Below are 22,229 nucleotides of genomic sequence, written 5' to 3'. Positions count from 1 at the left end.
GTTTGTTAGCCATCTTTATGTCTTCTTTGGAGAAATGTCTGTTTAGTTATTTTTCTGGAATTGAGCTGCAGGAGCTGCTTGTATATTTTGGAGATTAATCCTTTATCAGTTGCTTCATTTGCTATTATTTTCTCCCATTCTGAAGGCTGTCTTTTCACCTTGCTTATAGTTTCCTTTGCTGTGCAGAAGCTTTTGATTTTAATTAGGTCCCATTTGTTTATTTTTGCTTTTATTTCCAATATTCTGGGAGGTGAGTCTTGGAGGATCCTGCTGTGATTTATGTCGGAGAGTGTTTTGCCTACGTTCTCCTCTAGGAGTTTTATATTTTCTGGTCTTACATTTAGCTCTCTAATCCATTTTGAGTTTATTTTTGTGTATGGTGTTAGGAAGTGTTCTAGTTTCATTCTTTTACAAGTGGATGACCAGTTTTCCCAGCACCACTTGTTAAAGAGACTGTCTTTTCTCCATTTTATATTCTTGCCTCCTTTGTCAAAGATAAGGTGTCCATAGGTGCGTGGATTTATCTCTGGGCTTTCTATTTTGTTCCATTGATCTATTTTCTGTCTTTGTGCCAGTACCATACTGTCTTGATGATTGTGGCTTTGTAGTAGAGCCTGAAGTCCGGCAGGTTAATTCCCCCAGTTCCATTCTTCTTCCTCAAGATTGCTTTGGCTATTCGAGGTTTTTTGTATTTCCATACAAATTGTGAGATTATTTGTTCTAGTTCTGTGAAAAATATCGTTGGTAGCTTGATAGGGATTGCATTGAATGTATAAATTACTTTGGGTAGTATATTTATTTTCACAATATTTATTCTTCCAATCCACGAACACGGTATATTTCTCCATCTATTAGTGTCCTCTTTGATTACTTTCACTAGTGTTTTATAGTTTACTATGTACAAGTCTTTTGTTTCCTTAGGTAGATATAATCCGAAGTATTTAATTCTTTTCGTTGCAACAGTGAATGGAATAGTTTCCTTAATTTCTCTATTTTCTCATTATTAGTGTATAGGAATGCAAGGGATTTCTCTGTGTTGATTTTATATCCTGCAACGTTACTGTAATCATTGATTAGCTCTAGTAGTTTTCTGGTAGAGTCTTCAGGGTTTTCTGTGTAGAGGATCATGTCATCAGCGAACAGTGAAAGTTTTACTTCTTCTTTTCCAATTTGGATTCCTTTTATGTCTTTTTCTGCTCTGATTGCTGTGGCCAAAACTTCCAGAACTATGTTGAATAGTAGTGGTGAGAGTGGGCACCCTTGTCTTGTTCCTGACTTTAGGGGAAATGCTTTCAGTTTTTCACCATTGAGGATAATGTTTGCTGTGGGTTTGTCGAATATAGCTTTTATTATGTTGAGGTATGTCCCTTCTATTCCCACTTTCTGGAGGGTTTTTATCGTAAATGGATGTTGAATTTTGTCGAAGGCTTTCTCAGCATCTATTGAGATAATCATACGATTTTTTTCAGTTTGTTAATGTGGTATATTATGTTGATTGATTTGCGGATATTGAAGAATCCTTGCATTCCTGGGATAAAGCCCACTTGGTCATGATGTATGATCTTCTTAATGTGTTGTTGGATTCTGATTGCTAGAATTTTGTTAAGGATTTTTGCATCTATGTTCATCAGTGATATTGGCCTGTAGTTTTCTTTTTTTGTGGGGTCTTTACCATATTTTGGGATTAGGATGATGGTGGCCTCATAGAATGAGTTTGGAAGTTTCCCTTCCTCAGCAATTTTCTGGAAGAATTTGAGTAGAATAGGTGTTAGCTCTTCTCTAAATTTTTGGTAGAATTCAGCTGTGAAGCCATCTGGACCTGGGCTTTTGTTTGCTGGAAGATTTCTGATTACAGCCTCTAGTTCCGTGCTTGTGATGGGTCTATTCAGATTTTCTATTTCTTCCTGGTTCAGTTTTGGAAAGTTGTACTTTTCTAGGAATTTGTCCATTTCTTCCAGGCTATTCATTTTATTGCCATATAATTGCTGATAGTATTCTCTAATAATCCTTTGTATTTCTGTGTTGTCGGTTGTGATCTCTCCATTTTCATTTCTAATTTTATTGATTTGGTTCTTCTCCCTTTGTTTCTTGATGAGTCTGGCTAGTGGTTTGTCAATTTTATTTACCTTCTCAAAGAACCAGCTTTTGGCTTTGTTGATTTTTGCTATGGTCTCTTTTGTTTCTTTTGCATTTATCTCTGCCCTAATTTTTATGATTTCTTTCCTTCTACTGACCCTGGGGTTCTTCATTTCTTCCTTTTCTAGTTTCTTTAGATGTAGAGTTAGGTTATTTAGTTGACTTTTTTCTTGTTTCTTGAGGTGTGCCTCTATTGCTATGAACTTCCCCCTTAGCACTGCTTTTACAGTGTCCCAGAGGTTTTGGGTTGTTGTGTTTTCATTTTCATTCACTTCTATGCATATTTTGATTTCTCTTTTGATTTCTTCTATGATTTGTTCATTATTCAGCAGCATGTTGTTCAGTCTCCATATGCTGGCATTTTTAATAGTTCTTCTCCCGTAATTGAGATCTAATCTTACTGCATCGTGGTCAGAAAAGATGCTTGGAATGATTTCAATTTTTTTGAATTTACCAAGGCTAGATTTATGGCCCAGGATGTGATCTATCCTGGAAAAGGTTCCGTGTGCACTTGAGAAAAAGGTGAAATTCATTGTTTTGGGGTGAAATGTCCTATAGATATCTATTAGGTCTAACTGGTCTATTGTATCATTTAAAGTTTGTGTTTCCTTGTTAATTTTCTGTTTAGTTGATCTATCCATAGATGTAAGTGGGGTATTAAAACCTCCTATTATTATTGCATTGTTGTTAATTTCCCCTTTCATACTTGTTAGTAATTGTCTTACATATTGCGGTGCTCCTATGTTGGGTGCATAAATATTTATAATTGTTATATCTTCTTCTTGGATTGATCCTTTGATCATTATGTAGTGTCCTTCTTTGTCTCTTTTCACAGCCTTTGAAGTCTATTTCATCTGATATGAGTATTGCTACTCCTGCTTTCTTTTGGTCTCTATTTGCATGGAATATCTTTTTCCAGCCATGAAGATAAGAGATTAGTTTTAAAATTTTTAACTTGTAGTTTGCCTTGAATGTTTCTGCATTTGAGAGTTCCCTTCCCACTTTCTAGTACTCTAAAAGAAGCCTAATCCAGTAACAGAAATATTGAGTCTCTGCATCACAACTCAGTATACTTAGAACACAAAGACAGTGCTTACTACCTGTTTTGTTTTGATCTTTTAATTAATAAAGAAAATGGAGGCATTTAAAAGGCTAATTTTTAATTTTTGCAAAGGTGTATTCCTGTATGGCTACCACTCTTCATGTTATAGTTAGCATATCTGCTCTTCAGATTCATCCATATTGTATGTGTTGCTTATTGTTGAGTGGTATTCCATTGTGTGGAATACTGCAGTGTATTTATTCCCTGGTTGCTAGACATCTGGGTTATCTTCAGTTTGACTATTATGGCTAAAACTGCTATGAACATTTTAATACAATTTTTCAGTGGACTTATGCTTTCATTAATCTTTGGTAAACACCAAGGAGTGGGATTTCTGGGTATCAATTCAATACTAACTGGGGGATTTCTGCAGAAACTAACACTTGTGGCTGGTGATTTTTATTTTGGCCAGCCAGAAATGAATTCATTTCACTAAACACTTTGCAGGTTATTACATTCAGTGGTTACACCTGACACACCTGTAAATCTTCTCCAGCACCATGAGTTTCATTTTCACTTTTTATATCAGAAGCGATCACTAAGGTTTGTCTTTTTGTTGGTTTAATATTCATACCATATGAATCAGAACATTCTGAAGAATTATCATCTTATGAGATACTAGTATACATGCTGTGTGAACAATCAGAGAAAGTATCTGCATAAAATTCACTGAAAAATTCTTCACTCAAAATTCCACAATCAGTCATTTTTGAAAATTTTATGTTAATAAACTTGTGTTTATAATATATACAAGGTTTGAACAAAAGTCTGATGGAGCAAAATGTGAATGATAACGACAGTCACAAGTTGCATAATGAACCTTTGATCAATTTTAGGCTCTAATAACTTCACAGTTATGTTAATTGTATTACTCTCTAAAGATGTATTGCTAAGTCTCCAATCAATAATGATAACAAAAGACGTACTAATATGTCTCCAGTGAGTATTTAACTGTATTTATCTTTATGAGACACTGACAAACTATCTTCTGAAGTGGGTGTACTATTTTAAATTCCCACTAGTAATGTATGAGAGTTCCAGTTGCTTTCTGTTCTGCACAGTATTTGGTATTACTGATAGTCTTAGGTAGATAAATGAGTGTGTGCAATTATATTCTCCCAGGCTGTCTTCTGATTTTTTTAACAGTATCTTTTGGAGAGCAAAATTTTTAAGTTGTAATTTCAACTCATCAATTACTTTTTTCTGACTCATTCATCCTTTTTGTGTCTTATCTATGAACTATTTGCCTAATCGGAGGTCACAAAGAATTCCTTATGTTTTCTTCCATAAGGTTTATAATTTTAGCTCTTGTATTTAAGTATGTTATCCATTTGGAAATAATTTCTGTGTATGGTATGACATAAGGTCAAGTTCATTTTCCTGCATATGATGTGACATAAGGATCAAGTTCTAATATCAGCAGTGTATTTTGAAAAGATGATCCTTTAACCATTGGATTATTTTGGCACCTTTGGCAAAAATCAATTGGCTGTGACTATGTGGGTCTCCTCCTAACTTTTAATGGTTTTCCTTATCTGTATGTCCATTCTCATGCCCACACAATCCTGTATTGACTACTCCAACTTTATAGAAAGGCTAGAAATCAGGTAATCTAAGTCCTCCAACTTAATTCTTTTCAAAAATTGTTTTGCTTACCTAAAGTCCTTTGCATTTCCATATAAATGTTGAATAAGGCTGTCAATTTCCACAATTATATGGCTTCAGTTTTCACTGGAATCATGTTGAATCAATAGATGAATTTGAGGAGGACTGACACAGCAATGACATTGAATCAATCAATACACATGGACTGTCTTCTCATTTGCATTGTTTGCATCTTTTTTTCAGCTGTATTTAGTATTTTTGGTGCCCAGGTTTTGCCCATCTTTGATAAATTATCCCTAAATGTTTCATATATTAAAAAATTATTTTTCCATTTTACCACTGTTATAAAAGTGAAGAAAGCTGATCGCCAAAGAATTGATGCTTTTGAACTGTGGTGTTGGAGAAAACTCTTGAGAGTCCCTTGGACTGCAAGGAGATCCAACCAGTCCATTCTAAAGGAGATCAGTAGGGTGTTCACTGGAAGGACTGCTACTGAAGCTGAAACTCCAATACTTGGGCCACCTCATGCGAAGAGTTGACTCATTGGAAAAGACTCTGATGCTGGGAGGGATTGGGGGCGGGAGAAGGGGACGACAGAGAATCAGATGGCTGGATGGCACCACCGACTCGATGGACATGAGTTTGAGTGAACTCCGGGAGTTGGTGATGGACAGGGAGGCCTGGCGTGCTGTGATTCATGGGGTCGCAGAATTGGACATAACTGAGCAAATGAACTGAACTGAAAAATATGATAGATTTTTGCATGATGACCTTATATCTGCAAATAAAGTTACTTCTCTTTTCCCAATCTGTGTGCCTTTCTTTTTCCTGTCATGCTGCACCTGATGGGACCTCTAGTACAATGCTTAAAAAAGTGAGAGTAGACATTCTTGCTTTGTTCATAATTTTAGGAAGAAACCATTCAATTTTTCAAAATTATTGTTAATAACTGTGGGGTTTGTTGCAGATGCCCTCTATTAGATTGAAGAAATTTCCTTCTATTCCTAGATTGCTGAGGACTTTTATGACTTGGTGTAGAATTTTGTCAGGTGCTTCCTCTACACCTGTTAAGATGATCATGTGGCTTTTCTTTTTGCTCTGTAAATATGATAGAAGTATGCAAAAATGACGTAAACTGGTTTCTGAATGCAAAACAACCTTGCAGTCCTGGGATGAATTCCACTTGGTCATAAAGTATTTTCCTTTTGATACACTACTCAAAATGATTTCCAAATACTTTGTCAAGGATCTTTGCATCTACATTCAGAGAAATATTAGTGTGAAGTTTTTACTTATTATGTCATTGTCTGATTTTCCTATCAGGTTAATGCTGGCTCCACAGACTAAGGCGGGAAAAGTGTTTTGTTTTCTGGACGAGCTTGTACGGAATTTGTACAATAACTTCTGTAAAATTTTGGAAGAATTCACCGGTGAAGCCATCTGGTCCTGTAGTCTTCTTTGTGGGAAGATTTTAAAAAGTTTTATTTATGGCTGCACTGGGTCTTTGTTGCTGTGCATGGGCTTTCCCTAGTTGTGGCGAGTGGGAGCTACTCTCTAGTTGCGATGCGTTAGCTTCTCATTGCAGGGGCTTTTCTTACTGTAGAGCACATGCTCTGGAGCTTGTGGCACACAGGCTTAGTGCATATGGGATCTTCCTGGACCAGGGATTGAACCCACATCCCCTGCATTGGCAGGTGGATTCTTAACCATTGGACTACCAGGGAAGTCCTGTGGGAAGGTTTTTACTAGCAATTTCTTTGTGATTAGACTAAAAAGGTTATCTATCTCTTGTTATAGTGAGTTTTGGTTGTGTCATATTCATCAAAGCTCTCAAGTTCATTGGCTTAAAGTTCACAATGCTTCCTTTTCATCCTTTCACCCTATAGAATTTGCAAGAAGAATATCTTCTCTTATTCTTGACGATTTGTCTTCTTGATCTATGTGGCTAGAGAAACCTCTATTTTTTTCAAAGAATCAGGTTCTAATTTTGTTGGTTTACTCATTGCTTTTCTGTTTTTTCTGTCATTAAGTTCTTCTATTATTGCCTTTCTGCTTGGTTTGGATTTAATTTTATTCTTCTAATTTCCAAAGGGGGAAGCTTATGCCTTCTTTTCTAATATAACCATTTAATATTATGAATTTTCTTATATGCACTGCTTTTACTGGTTACTGCAACTTCTGATGTTGGATTTTCATTTTTATTTAGTTCATTTTATTGTCAATGTTTACTTAGAAACATGTTATATAGTTTCAAATAGTTTTGCAGGCAGGGGGAGGGGATTTTCCAGATGTATTTCTGTTACTGATTTCTGGTTTATTTTGTAGTCAGAGAAAACCACTTTGTTTTTAATTCTTTTGAATTTGAAGGTTGTTTCATGGCTCATAATATAGTTTGTCTTCATGAATGTCCCATGTGTTGTTGAAAAAAAATGTGAATTGTTGAGTGGACTGTGTATTTGATCACCAGAACAGAGAAATTTATGTTCTATCTTTTTTAAGGTTCAAAGTCCATATTATAGTTGTTCTAATATTGTTGTTCCCATTGATCTTAAGAAGTCTAAGTTCACATCTTCATGTTTTCATGGCTAATTTTAAGTTTACACACAGATTTGAAAAAGTCTTTGCCCTCCCTTCTCTTTTTCTCCACATTATGACATCCTCTTCTCGTATTACTTACAGTCGGGCTTAAATTTAGATGTAGACAGTGTAGGCTATTCTCACGTGAGATGTGATACAGGCTAGTTAAGAGCATGGCTCTTGGTGTCAGATATTTTATTCTACTCCTTAATATGTGTGTGTTCATGGACACATGGTGTTTCTGTCTTGTAAGGCTTCTGCGAAATCAGCTTTGAGAACAGCAGCAAGGAATCTGTGCATGTGGCATAGGTCAGTGACACACTGTTACTGGATTTGGGGGAGTGACGGGAAATGCTGATGCGTTTTCATCTTCAGAACTTCTCTGATGAATCTAGAATTCTTTCATTAACCATTTACCCGTATAAATCGAACACGGACTTCTTTGAGCTTCCTGTTAGAGTGACTATAGTATGAATGTGTCCTAAGAAGCGTTACTTATTCTTGTTTCCTAAACTTCTACCGTGCTTACTGGGGAGCTTTTTTCAGTGACAGAAGAAGTGAGGAATCATGCTGGGAACGTAAGGCCATCAGAAGGGAAGGGGGTCCTCATGGAGTTTGTTAGGATGGGTGCTGGCACTCCTCTCAGAGGCCTTGAGCACCTGTGTCATGTACCATGAGGGTAAGCACAAGGAAGACACCTAGAAATAAACTCACAAATCAGAACAGAAAGGCAGGAGGACAGGTAGAGTTTACTATTTGTCTATCATGTCTAGTGTTTAATAGGACCTGAATAAGGACATTACCAAATTGCTGAAATCATTTAACAGATACAGAAGCAAAATAGTAGTAAAGACATAGCTGAGCTCTTTTAACATGCAAATTATATTACCATTCTGCACACACGGCCGCATGGACTTGTGCTGGGCACTGGGGCAGGAGAGTGACCTGGCAGGTGGTCCAGAGGATCCTGGTCCTTGTGGGAGGGGCATGAGTGAACAGTGTGAGGGCTGAGGTGAGGAAGGCAAAGGCTGTGGGAGTGCAGAGGAAAGACAGTGAAACCCAGCTCCCCAAGTGTAAGAGGTTACGGATCCGGGGTAGGGGGTAAAAGCTTCTGGATGAGGACGCAAGCTCTGAGTTGGCCATTCATTGTCACTTCTGACATTCCCAGAAACATCAGCTGCAGGAAAATCCCTGACTTAGTGGGGAATGTCTAAACCAATGAGTTTACCCAAACTCAGCCCAAGATAACCAAGAGCAGGATGACTGTATACCCACTTTACAGAGTTTTCCAGAGAAAATCTTGACAATGATTAAAAGAAGGACAGCAAGTCAGGCTTGTTGATGCATTTTATTGTGAGATGGGGAGTCTGGTAAAAAACTAGAAAATGACCATGGTGTAACAAGGAACTTAAAAATGAAGAGTCAGATTTGTAACTTACATACATGAATACAGGAACAAATTGGCACAAAATGTTAAACGTTGTTCCCAACACTGTTTACATGAGGTTATCCTAATTTGGCTTCCTAAGGAAATGAGAGTTTTATGGTTAGACTAATCTCTTAATAAAACCGCAGAGCATCATGCTATTAGTCACACAGTGAATTTCAAAATTTAAGAGTTTTATATTAAAAACTGGGTAAAGGTAAAATGACTTGATTGCAGTTGTAAAACTAATACATTCCCATTTAAATTCTGTTCTACAGTCCAAGGCAAGTATAAATGTTAACATAACACTGTTAAATCAAATCTCAATGCAAGAGAACCAATTGCATCTCTACTTTAAATCTTATCAACTTTCCAAATTTTCATACTAAAATATATTATTGTATTAATACAAACTACAGTATTATACACTACACTGTGTAATAAATAAAGAAATATAAAAATAAGACACATAAATATAAAAGTTTTCTAAAACTAAAAGTACATATGTCAGTAAGAAGGGTATTAATACTGCCAAGTTTGAAGACATACAGTACAAAAATGTTGCACAGATCTATAAACTAAAAGAAATAAAATAATACTGATAGGTAAAAATCAGCTAATGTTGTTAATAAACTGGGTCCATAATAACTAACATTTGGAAACAGTTATGAGCCAAATAACAATGGCAGGTCCATGTTTGAATTGCAAGTACATGGATAAAGCAGATTAGAAAATTTCCCTTTCGTTTCAGTAGAGAAATTCTGAAAGTCAATTAACGCAAAATGAATACTGAGGAATTAAAGGGTGAAATGTCCCAGTGTTTGGCTTCTCTGACAGAGTCAGTGGTTTTTAAGTTTTATTTTGGAATTTTGATACAAGAAACAAATCAACAAATGCTAGTTATTGTAGGCCACGCATGAACGGAGGCTGGTCAGAGCCTTGAAAATACTGATAAATGGCACTTACAGCACACAGGTCTTGCTTAAGGCCAGAGGAGATACAAAGCTTCATATCACATCCTTCATATTTGTGTACCACGTACGCAAACACAATTACGAACACTGATTCTGACGTCTCTGCTGTCTCACCAGTATCAACACTGTTAGTCCCTGCAATCAGAACTCAACGGCAATCTCGTCAACTCCATTTTAAACCACATGAGTAAGAAACTTCAGCTCTTCTAGCGGCTGCTTTCTTAAGGCTAACAATACACTTTAAATGAGAATACGCTCTACTGTGACATCTAAATATTAGAAATGACTACCTTCTAGGTTGAATTTAGAAAAGGTAGTTAGCACGGTTTGGAACTGCATTATACTTCTCCGTGAAGGGAATTCTGTAGTGCAGAAGTTCTCACATTTTAAAAAACATAATAAAATACTGAAGCGGATTTAGCATATGTTTACCAATAAAAAATTATAAAATTTCTCCCAATTGTACAGCTTAAGAATAAACCAACGTAAGAGTGCTAATTAATACTGATAAAATGAAACAATGTCAGGTGCTCATCTAATTAGATCAGCTTTCTTTAACCTGTTAAATCTCTGCTTTCTGAGTCATTAAGTTTTCTAATCTGCTTCATGTTACAAACTTGTTCCTAACTTTGAAAAATGCATGAAAAATTACTAGGTCTGAGGTTCAGGCACACCCGGATTTTTTTTTGTGTTTTTTTTTTTTTTTTGATTTTGTGTTTTTTTAAATTTTTACTTTACACAGTAGTGAACAGAAATCACAGTATACAGGTTACTGTGTTTCCATGAAAAGCATGTATAATATAGAACAAAACTTCATTACCAATTAGAATTTTCTTTCTTTTCTAGAAAAACTTTTAGGCTTCATTTGTTTTCTCTTCGGACACCCGCTCGCTGCCCTCACTGACTTTGTGTTCTAAGCTGCGGGCTTGGCTCCCAGCCCCCGCCCCCTGCCCCACACCTTCCGTTTCTGCTCTCTCCGCCTCCTCCTCCGCCTCCTCGTCCTCGTCCTCCTCGTCGTCCATCTCCTCCTCCCCGTCCTCCACCTCCTCCTCCACCTCCTCCGCCCCTCGCGCCGCGCCACTTCCCTTCTCCTCCTCCAGCTCCTCCAGCTCCCGCTCCTCCTCCTCCTCTTCCTCCTCCTTCTCGCTGTCCTCATCCTCCTCCCGCGTCGAGCTCTCCCTCTCGTCCGAGTCGCCCTGCCCCGCGTGCTGCTCGGGCGGGACCCCTGGGCCTGCAGCCCCAGGCTCGGGGGGCTCCCGCTCCTCGGCCTCCCTCTTGCAGTAGGAGTAGCGGTGGTTCATGTGCTGGGAGTAGGAGCCCGAGTGGGAGAAGCGCTTCCCGCACTTGTCGCACTGGTAGGGCTTCTCCCCGGAGTGCAGGCGCATGTGCTCGATCAGGTGATGCTTGTGTTTAAACGCCTTTTTGCAAATGCCACACTCGTGGGGCCTTTTACCTGAAAATAAGGGCACATTTATGAAATACAACGGCATGGAGCTGCTAGGCCTTGGGGCACTTCCGGTTATGGAAATAGCCATCAAGTCAACTCTGCAAAACTGGCAGCTTCCTTAACATACATACCTGTGTGTTCGTATTTATGTCTCAACAGTGAGCTACTCTTTTGGAATATCTTATCACACAAATCACAAGCATACATTCCGTTTTCTGTCTTCCGCATTTTCTTTTTGGGGGGCGTGGAATCGGAGTCGTTTTGATCCTCTACGTTGGATACTCCTTCTGAGCTAGTGTCTTGCCTTTCATCCTAGAGGAGAAAAGTAAGTAGGAAAAGTTCATTTAAGATTACAGGATAAACGACAGACATAAATAAAAGCAGAGCTGAAGGAACCACTTTGATTTCCGCTTTCAACAACCTGACCAAAGCAGGCTGCAAGTGAAGGTTCAGGTGAGGGGGCAGTGCGGTCACAACAGCAAAGCAGCCCAGGGTCAGTGGGCACTGAAAGAAAGGACGCTGCAGAGAACACACTTAGTTCCCTATGTATCACTGATCTGTGACAAGTTTGCCGAATGTTTTAACTTACTAGTTTGCTAAATACTCGTGAATTTCTAACTGCATCACTTACCTTCTGGGTTTTACTAAGTGAAAATTAAGACTCTATTTCTTAAAAGTGGTCTTTAAATTGTATCTTCCAGGACCTCAGAATTTTGTGAACTAAACTTCATTGTCTCCTTGTAAAGAGGGAGAGGTTTGTTCTATCACTTTTCTAAGAAGCAAGATGAAAAAAAATGCAGGCAGGTCTGTGTTTTTAAACAAGAATCCTTGCTTGATGGTGAATCTTCACAGCTTTGGGTGAGGGTTAGGGAGAAAACTGGCAGCAGGGTCTCCTGTAGGTGGAAGAATTCTGCAGAGAGCCTGCAGTTGGATTGGGGCCCTAAGATCCTGTGTCTTTCCTGAAGACTTCCATCCTAAACACACATTTTCCACAAGTTTAGAGGTTTCCCACAATTTCTTACAGCTTTGTAAGGCGGGAGAGGAGAGGACTTTCCTGGTGGCTCAGTGGTAAAGAATCCGCCTGCCAATGCAGGAGATGTGGGTTCGATCCCTAATGCAGGAAGATTCTCTGGAGGAGATGTCAAACCACTCCAGTATTCTTGCCTGGGAAATTCCATGCACAGGGAAGCCTGGCGGGCATGGGGTCGCCAAGAGTCAGATACATCTGAGCTGAGCGACTAAACAACAACAAGGTGGGCAAAGTGCTGACAGACATTTTTCTGTCACTTGTAAGCTGCCAATGGTGTTAAAGGGACTCTCTTCCTGTTACTGGATCTCGTTAACTGAAATTTCTCAGTTTATTCTTCAAAGGTGTGAAGAGTGTTTTATACAGTTAAAATTTAGATTTCATGAAAAATTTAGCCATGTGAAAACTTTTTCAAGGTTACCACAATTATAGGAAGCCCCATTGGTAGCAATATTTAAGGATACAAAAGTAGCAAAACATCCTTGAACAGGATATTATAATTACTTTAGTCACATCTTCTTATAGCAAGTATTTGGAAAAAAAGATTAAATTTATCTCCAGTATTCATTTGCTTCAATCAGAAATTGATGGAAAAAATGGAGACATCAAGGTCAGTGACACAGAAAAAGCCTGGACAGTGAGACACACAACAGTCATGCAAAATAGCTTTATCATAACTGTCATGGATTTGAAGAGTGTTACAGAGGAAAATACGAACACAGATTCACAATTGTACTTCCTCATGTATTATTATGATTGAACACTAGTTTATAAGCTTATAAAATCATCAGTAAACTCATTAGGTGAATTCTTTATATACTTAATTTTTGTTTGCTTCATTAAAGTCTTTTATAAACAAAGGTTAACACAAAAAGTAAGAGCTAAGTTTGCCTGGTGTAAAACATCTGTGAACAAATCTTCATTTACTGATGATCATAATCAAGGCAGAAACTATGATGAATTCTGGGAACTTAATTATAAAACAGAAGTCCAATTAATGAGTATTTGATTTTTACTTTCCTCTTCCATCTCTAGTTTCAAACAGTCAATCTTATAGCTGAGACCCATCGACCCCCTTTTCAGCAAAATAACACTTAAAACTGCAGTTGAAAACTACACTCTGGATTCAGTCAGTTCAGTTCATTTCAGTCGCTCAGTCATGTCCGACTCTCTGCGACCCCATGAATCACAGCACGCCAGGCCTCCCTGTCCATCACCAACTCCCGGAGTTCACTCAAACTCATGTCCACAGAGTCGGTGATGCCATCCAGTCATCTTGCTTATTTAACTTATATGCAGAGGACATCATGAGGAACGCTGGGCTGGAAGAAGCACAAGCTGGAATCAAGATTGCTGGGAGAAATATCAATAACCTCAGATATGCAGATGACACTACCCTTATGGCAGAAAGTGAAGAGGAACTCAAAAGCCTCTTGATGAAAGTGAAAGAGGAGAGTGAAAAGGTTGGCTTGAAGCTCAACATTCAGAAAACAAGGATCATGGCATCTGGTCCCATCACTTCATGGGAAATAGATGGAAAAACAGTGCACTCTGGATTAGTAAACAACAAAAGCCAAGATGCCACAGCAGCTAAGGCACATAGTCAGCTATTTACTTTCAAACGTGACAGTTTAACAAGCTGTTTGGCTCTCTCATGCCTGGTTTTTATTAGAGAAATTCACTAAAATAAATCAAACTAGCATTTGATCAATGGATTGGGGCTGGGAGTGTTTTTTTATTCTTTTTTACCTGATTTCCATTGGGCTGGACCACCTTCAAGGGTGTTTCCTGGACCGCCGGGCTGACTGCAGTCGAGTATGTGTAGGCGACCTGGGGGATCAGGATGGTCTGCTTGTTGGCAGCCAGTGCTCGCAAGCACGGAACGCTGTTCTGGTCAGCGATGGCCACGATCGTGGGTAACTGGGCAGTGACGGTAGGTATAGCAATATTTATGGGGTTGGCACTTGGTGGGATTACATTTACAACTGGTTCTGAGTCTGTAACACAACTGTCCTTTTGTGGCTCCTTTTTTGCACAAGACAAGTTCAAGGGTTCTTCCTGGACAGAATAAACACTGTTCTGGTAAACACTAGTGATAGTTGGCCTTTCCAATAACTCGCCCTGCTGCTTTGGTAGTGAAAGATCAAGAGGTTCGACCTGTGGCTCTTCCTGCGCCCCTTCTGTCAGGTATGAGTAACCCTGTGCGCTTCTGGAGGAAGAGAGGTTCAGGGGGGAAGGGGATGAGGCGCTGCTTCTGGAACCATTGACGGCCGAGCCCCCTGGTAAGAGGGGAGAGCTAGCTCTCTTCAGAGGGCTCTGGCGGTTCCCTGTGCTGTCTTGGGCTTCATCTGCATCTGCAGCCTGAGGCTGATCGTCACTCTTGGCAGGGGTGTTGGCTTTGCCTGGTTCCGGGGAAGATGGTTCAGAAGACTGCACTGAGATCTGTCCTGCTTGCATCTTTTCAAACCACTTTTTCACTACATCCAGTGGTAGGTTCACAGAATCGGCAATTTTTGAGAGCTCTTCTGCACTTGGCTGTGCGTTCAAAGCATAATATGCTTTCAGAAGAGACAAGAGGTTCTTTAAAGGTGGCTGACTGGGAGACAAACTGCCATCTCCGGACCCCGATGGAGCAGAGGCCTCGGGCTTGGCAGCTTCTGGGGTTGGGGGCGGAGGGGGCTGGGCGGGCTGCTTCAGGTCATAGTGCTTTAGCTCTGGAAGTGCATTGATGTCCCCGGGACAGTCGTCACACAGGAGGCAAGTGCTGTCATTCCCTCCCCCTTCAAAGCTTTTGTCCTTCTCAGACTTAACAGTAAGATCTTCTGGTAACTTTTCACTTTTGCAATTGTTGGTGGGAACTGGGGTCTCTTTTTTTAAATTCTGAGGAACAACTTGAAGTTGGCTAGGTTGTTCAAGACTGTAGTTAATGATGATTTTGGTTGTTCCATCTTGATCAACCAGAGGAAGACTGATGGCTGAAATAACAGAATGGCCGCCTTGCTGGATGGATGAAGCATTGATGGTTTCTTGTTCTTTGGATGCAAGATTGGCTTGATTATTCTCCAAAACTTGCCTGATGACGTTACCATCTACCGCCACTTTAAGTACATTCTGAATATCACTTAAATTGATACTGATGGGGGACACCAAACCCACTGTTGGCAGAACAACGGCCTGTACCACACCCTGAGGAGAGCTGGTTGCCTGTAAGGGGCCACCACCACTGAAAACTCCATTCTGTAGAGGGGCTGAGCAGCTGATTCCTGAAGCAACCACGATGGGTTTGAACTCATAATCCACAGGTTCAGTTTTAATCTGGTTTACGGGAAGTTGCTCTTGAAGGGGCTTGTTCTCTATCTTCTGCCGCATCTGTGGTCTCGTAGGACTGCCTGGGGAGGCCGAGAGGGAGGGAGAGGAACACTGCGAGGTCTTGAGCCCTGTTCTTGGTCGCCCGTTCACAGGCATCAGGCTGATACATTTCTTACTGCTTATGTGTGAGCTGTAGGAACCAGAATGGGAAAAACGTTTCTTGCAGTTTGGGCATTCATATGGCTTCTCTCCTAAACAACAACAAAAAGTTACATTTGTAAATTTTCACATATTCACATTTTCCCTAAAACAAGCAGTATCAATTTTAAAAGGGGGTTACCATGTACGCTTGTGATACAGTTTTATTTAGAATCATCACTTTTAAGTTGAAAACCTACATAAATGTCAAGCACCAGTGAAATGTTCGTCTGAACTACATGCTGACCAGTAAGAGAATCTTCTCTTCAGGTGCGTATAACAGTTTTGCTCACTTTTTACAGTTCAAATCTTTCTCAGATACCAAAAAATTATATCCCACTCTTTCAAGTAATTTTTTTCTTATCCTGTGTCACTAAACTATGTAATTCTCTATATTTTACTCTACTTAACCATCTATAGGAGAAATTAATATTAGACAAAAGGAAGCAAAATCTCCCATAAGACTTAATAAGTGTGGACATCTATCCTTGACTGTATGAGTCATATGAATATCTATCCTTCCTATATTCATAGGTTTCCTTGAAAAGACCTTTTTCAGTGGGGAAGAAAAGTTTAAATACAAGTATTGTTACAAGCCTTGGCTTATTAAGCTGGGATGTATGCATGTGCTTAGTTGCTCAGTCGTGTCTGACAGTTTGTGACCCCAAGGAGACTGTAGCCCACGAGGCTCCTTGGTCCATGGGATTTTGTAGGCCAGAATACTAGAGTGGGTAGCCATTCCCTTCTCCAGGGGATCTTACCAACCCAGGGATCAAACCCAGATCTCTTGCATTGAAGGCGGATACTTTACCGTCTGAGCCACCAGAGAAGCCCAGTACAACTGAAGTGGTAGCCTATCCCTTTCTCCAGGGGAACTTTCCCACCCAGGAATCGAACCAGGGTCTCCTGCATTGCAGGCGGATTCTTTACCAGCTGAGCCAAGAGGGATGTATGTACTTCTAGATAAATAAGGCAGTGTTCGCTGTGTGCTCAGCTGCTCAGTCGTGTCCAGCTCTTTGCAACCCCATGGACTGTAGCCGGCCAGATTCCTCTGTCCATAGGATTCTCCAGGCACGATACTGAGTGGGTTGCCATTTCCTCCTCCAGGGGATCTTCCCAATGTGGGAAGCAAACCTGTGTCTTTTGTGCCTCCTGCACTGGCAGGTGAATTCTTTACCACTGAGCCTCCTGGTATGAAAAGCATCTTGGAGTTTCAATTTCAGTGACAGTGGTTACAGTAACTTAGAACATTTAAGTATTACAACACAGAGTATACTTTTGCTGCACAAATACAACATCTTTATGAAATGTCAGGAAAACAAACAAGCTTCGTGCTTGCAGAGGCCTCCCTTACGTCACTCCCCAAGACCTTCCAGGGTACAAGGTGTTCTTCTAGATCACTAGGGGTACGCTGACAGAAATTTTTGAGTTGAATGGAATATTTTCATACAGCACAACTTTTTTTTACTTTAGTTTGAACATGTTCTAGTTCATGAACGGATAGTCTGAAGGTTACCAGTGCCTGGGTGCAGGGGGGCCGGGTCTCAGTGCCGTTTACTCCCCACACCTGCTGCGTGCAGGCCACAGGGCTGCTCTGTAAGCCCCTGCCAGATGAATGAGTGGCTAACTGTACAATGATGAAGTGTGGCGATGCTGCTTATCCACTCAGTAGCAAAATAAAGCTCTTTATCTCCCCCTTTCTTTTTAATGATTAAAAGGAAAGCAGCAAGAAAGCATAGGACCTGCTAGTCTTGGAATTTCAATTTGTAAAGATGAAAACAAGTGCATTATATTTTCTCAAATGTGTCTGCATAATCAAATTAGAGTTGGAAGGAATCTAATAAAGCCCTCTAGTATAGCCTCCTTCTCAATGAAGGGTTCATTTCATATCATCCTTGGCACCAGCTCATCTCTGCTTAACCTCTTTTATTAAAAGGAACAGATCTGAGGAAGGCAGTCTAGTCTGGCTTTGCTGAGGACCAGGATCTGAGTTCAGATTCTTGCTCTGTCACATACTATGTCTATTTTCTTAATCTGTCCAAGCCTCAGTGTTTTGGTGCATAAATGTAGATACACACTCACTGGATTGTTCTGGCAGTTGTAACAGATGATGTAGCAAAACTCAGTGCGCTCTCAAGAAATGTTAGTGACTCTTTAGAAAAGCAGTGAGACGGAGGGTCAGTACTAAGCCAAAGCTGGCCTTCCCTGTTTGTTTCTGATGCCGCATGGAGCTGGCCTAACATTTCCTCGACAAGCCAGACTTTCAATGTGATGAAGAGCTGTCACAAGTATCCCTCAGTTTCCCTCATGCAGGTTACACGTGTCTAGGTCTTTCGTACATTCCTCATGGGATGTGTTCTTCAGAACTCTTACCCGCTTGTTAACTTACCTCTGAGACTCTCCAGTTTTATCAATATCTTTCCAATGGGATGCCTGAAATGTGATTCAATACTCAAAATGCATCGGATAAAAATTTCCATTGGGCATTAAACAAGGGATATGTCTTTGCATCTCTCTTAACATTCTTAATTATTTGATGACCTTTTTAGATGAACTACATGCTTGTTCCCTTGCTGACTAGGAAAAGAAGCATCTGTAGTATTGATTATTTCTGTCTTTACAGAGCACAGTGGGGATGGCAGTGGCTTTGGAGTCAGGAGGCCTGTGTCCCAGAGCCCAGCTTTGCTGTGTCCCAGCTGAGTGACTGGGGAGAAGCTAAGTTCTCTGAAACTCCATTTCTCATCAGTCAAAAAGGAGGAAATAGTATCAGCTACCTCCCAGGGTTACTGTGAGAGCTGCATAACTTAATGCAGTTGAGTGTCCAGCAGGTGCTGGATACCATTACTATTATGGGAATCACCCTGTTATTTTACAGCTGCTACAAAAAAAGACTGCAGAACAATTATTCTAAAGCCAAAGTCATTATGTTTGTTAGAAAAAGCCGTGTTTCTAACTTCATAGCTGAAGCACAGCACCTCAGTTATTGACCTCGGTTAGTGTTGTAACTACTACTGTAACAGGAAGTCGTGCTGCTCAGTTTGATACATTATGCACACTGACTTTTTTCTAATGGCTGAGGTGGTGTTCAGTTGCACCTGATATAAAAGTTTTCTAGGCTGAAATGACTATCAGGCCGTGGAACAAACCCAGGTTACTTGCTGGGGAGCCTCCCCGCCTGGGTGCAGGGGTTCTTTGGTACCCTCTCTGTGGGCAGCTGCATTGGCCACCTCACAGCCCCTTTGCACAGTTCCCATGTGCAAAGTTTATATGACGGTGACACACAGGACTCTGCATAGGGTTCATTTCATGGACATGAGAAGAGATCCTTGCAAATCTAGGGCACATAACTTCAGGGTCCTGAACTTCAATGCCTTTTAAAAACTCAGCTGCAAAAAAAACCCCAGAGTTTCCTGAAGGATGAGGTTCATTCATTATTAGGTACTCTAAACAGTGCTTTCAAACTACATGTGGTGAATGATCATTGTTTTTTTCATTAAAAAGCATTTTCCAATCTCCTATGGACTAACATTGTACAGGATATAATGAAATTGTCACAGCACTGTCTTGATATACTTTCTAAATGCTTTACGCTTGGTTTCTGTTTATCTGGGATGACTTGGAGTAGCCCTGCTCGAAATCTCCTCTTGGAATAAACCACCAGGCTCTGGGAGCTGTAGACTTGGATGGTATCCACTGAGCACCCTGGGGCAGTTCTCTTTCTGAACCGCATTTTGGTGAAATATCACTGCCCTCTACGGAAGAATCTTACTTTAGAATGAAAACACTATTGAGTCCTCTGCTGTATTATTTTAAGGATATTTTTGAGGATGATGTAAATTATATTTTGGTTCTTTCTTCTTAATGATGCTCCAAGGAACAACTTTCTCTATGGACTTCAGTATCAGAAGAGTTGTGCTTTTTCTCTCATCTTCTGACATCTGATCCTTTTTACCTACAGACACTCTAGATTTCCCATTACTAACTGTAGTTTTCTTATTTCCTAAAACCTAGGGTCTAATTTGTGGTCTCTTCTAGCATGTGCAAAGGAATTCATAGTATTCTTTTTTTTTTTCTTTCTCATTTTTACTTCATGCCTCTCTTCCTTTATTTTTATATGTTTACTTTTTTTGCTGTATTAAAGATATACAAACCTAATATTAAATAATCTTAAGAGACATAAATATGAATGGACAGCAGAGCACAGGAGTCCGTGTGCCATGATGTGGCCTGAATCTGCCTCCTCTTTTATTAGAGCAGCAGCATACTGTGAACTTATATAAAGCTCTTGATCACGAAAACACCTAAAGGGTTTCTGTAGATAGTACAGGCATTATTACTTGATTGAAGCTGATTTTTTATCTCAGTGCAGGATTTTGAGATTAGATATCAACTTCTTGTTTCCGGACTTGTATTTTAATGTTTTGTACAATCTGTGCTTCCCAACTGCGTATAATCTATAGATCTGCAACCCTCCTATATGACTGCAATAGGACATTCATTTTTATATATGAAATTTTACTGTTTTATTATCCCAACTTCAACATTAAAAAATGAATTAGCTATAATCTCTATCAACAACTTCGTTTCTGATGAGAAAGTAAAGTCGCTTAGTTGTGTCTGACTCTTTGTGACCCCATGGACTGTACCCCACAAGGTTCCTCCATCCCTGGACTTTTTCAGGCAAGGGTACTAGAGTGGGTTGCCTTTTCCTTCTCCAGGGGATCTTCCCGACCCAGGGATCTAACCTGGGTCTCCCCCATTGCAGGCAGATGCTTTACTGTCTGAACCAGGGAAGCCCTTCTGGTAAGAAGGGGGGCTATTAAAGATAAATTATTGATGTAACACCTATCCTTCTCAAACTATTTTAAAAAACTGGATAGGAAGGAATACTTGTGAACTCATTCTATGAGATCAGCATCATCCTGATATCAAAACAGACAAAGCACACACAAAATTGCAGGCCAATATCACTGATGAATACAGATGCAAGACTCCTTAACGAAAATATTAGCCAACCAAATTCAGTAATACATTGAAACACCCAGGTATACCATGATCAGGTGGGATTTATCAAGGGATGAAGAATGGTTCAGTTCAGTTCAGTTCAGTTCAGTCACTCAGTCGTGTCCGACTCTTTGCAACCCCATGAATCACAGCACGCCAGGCCTCCCTGTCCATCACCAACTCCCAGAGTTCACTCAAACTCATGTCCATCGAGTCGGTGATGCCATCTAGCCATCTCATTCTCTGTTGTCCCCTTCTCCTCCCACCCCCAATCCCTCCTAGCATCAGACTCTTTTCCAGTGAGTCAACTCGTCACATGAGGTGGCCAAAGTATTGGAGTTTCGGCTTTAGCATCAGTCCTTCCAATGAACACCCAGGACTGATCTCCTTTAGAATGGACTGGTTGGATGGTTAAATATCTACAAATCAATGTGATATACCACATTAACAAACTGAAAGTAAAAACTATATGATCATCTAAATAGATTCAGAAAAAGCTTTTGACAAAATTCAATATCCATTTATGATTAAAAAAAAAAACTCTCACTGAAATGGGTACAGAAGGAACATACCTCAATGTAATAATGACTATGTATGATAAGCCCATAGCTAACATCATACTCAATGGGGAAAAGCTGAAAGCATTTCCTCTAAGATCAGGAACAAAACAAAGATATCTACTCTCACCACTTTTATTCAACAAGGTATTGGAAGTCCTAGGCACAGGAGTCAGATAAGAAAAAGAAATAAAAGATTCCAAATTGCAAAAGAAGAAGTAAAACTGTCACTGTTTACAGATGATATGATACTATATACATAGACAATTCTAAAGATGCCACTAAAAAACTACTAGAGCTCATCAATGAATTTGGTTAAGTTGCCAGATATGAAATTAATGTAGAAATCTGTGGAATTTCTAGACATTAATAACAAACAAGAAAGAACAATTAAGAAAACAGGTTCGATGATTCTATATTGTTTCATTCATTCTACATATTCAATATAATTCCTATCAAAATGCCAATGCATTTTTCACAGAACTAGAATAAATAACTCCTGAAGATTGCATGGAAACAGAAAAGATGCTGAATAGCCAAAACAATCTTGAAAAAGAACAAAAGTGGAGGTATCACACACCTCAATTTCAAACTATGCTGCAAAGCTACAGTCATTTAGCATGGTGTTGGCACAAAAGCAGGTTCATAGATCTATGGAACATAACAGAAACCATAGAAATGAACTTGTAAGGGTGGTTAACCTATGGCCAGAATATACAGTGGGGAAAAAGACAGCCTCTTCAATAAATGGTGTTGGGAAAACTGGACAGCTACACTCTCTCATACTACACACAAAAGTAAATTTCAGATTAAAGATCTGAAACCGTAAAACTTCCAGAAAAAACACAGGCAGTAAGCTCTTTCACA

At 39.7% G+C, this 22,229-nt stretch overlaps 1 protein-coding gene across 11 annotated transcripts in view; it reads right to left on the bottom strand.

The window, feature by feature from the left end:
* Positions 1-8,749: 8,749 nt before the first annotated feature.
* ZEB1 (zinc finger E-box binding homeobox 1) overlaps positions 8,750-22,229 on the bottom strand; it is a 198,426-nt gene continuing 184,946 nt past the window's right edge. For all 11 annotated transcript variants that reach the window (XM_055429742.2, XM_055429750.2, XM_055429807.2 and 8 more), the window contains 3 exons: positions 14,044-15,854; positions 11,399-11,579; positions 8,750-11,273 (listed from right to left, as the gene is read on the bottom strand). In XM_055429742.2, the coding sequence (XP_055285717.1) occupies positions 10,675-11,273; positions 11,399-11,579; positions 14,044-15,854 (2,591 nt within the window). In that variant the 3' untranslated portion in view covers positions 8,750-10,674. The remainder of the gene's footprint in view (positions 11,274-11,398; positions 11,580-14,043; positions 15,855-22,229) is intronic.

This window comes from Moschus berezovskii, chromosome 15, assembly GCF_049115385.1.
Source record: "Moschus berezovskii isolate FMDL1 chromosome 15, NW_MosBer_1.0, whole genome shotgun sequence".
Lineage (NCBI taxonomy): Eukaryota > Metazoa > Chordata > Mammalia > Artiodactyla > Moschidae > Moschus > Moschus berezovskii.
This window is presented reverse-complemented; position numbering and strand designations above follow the sequence as displayed.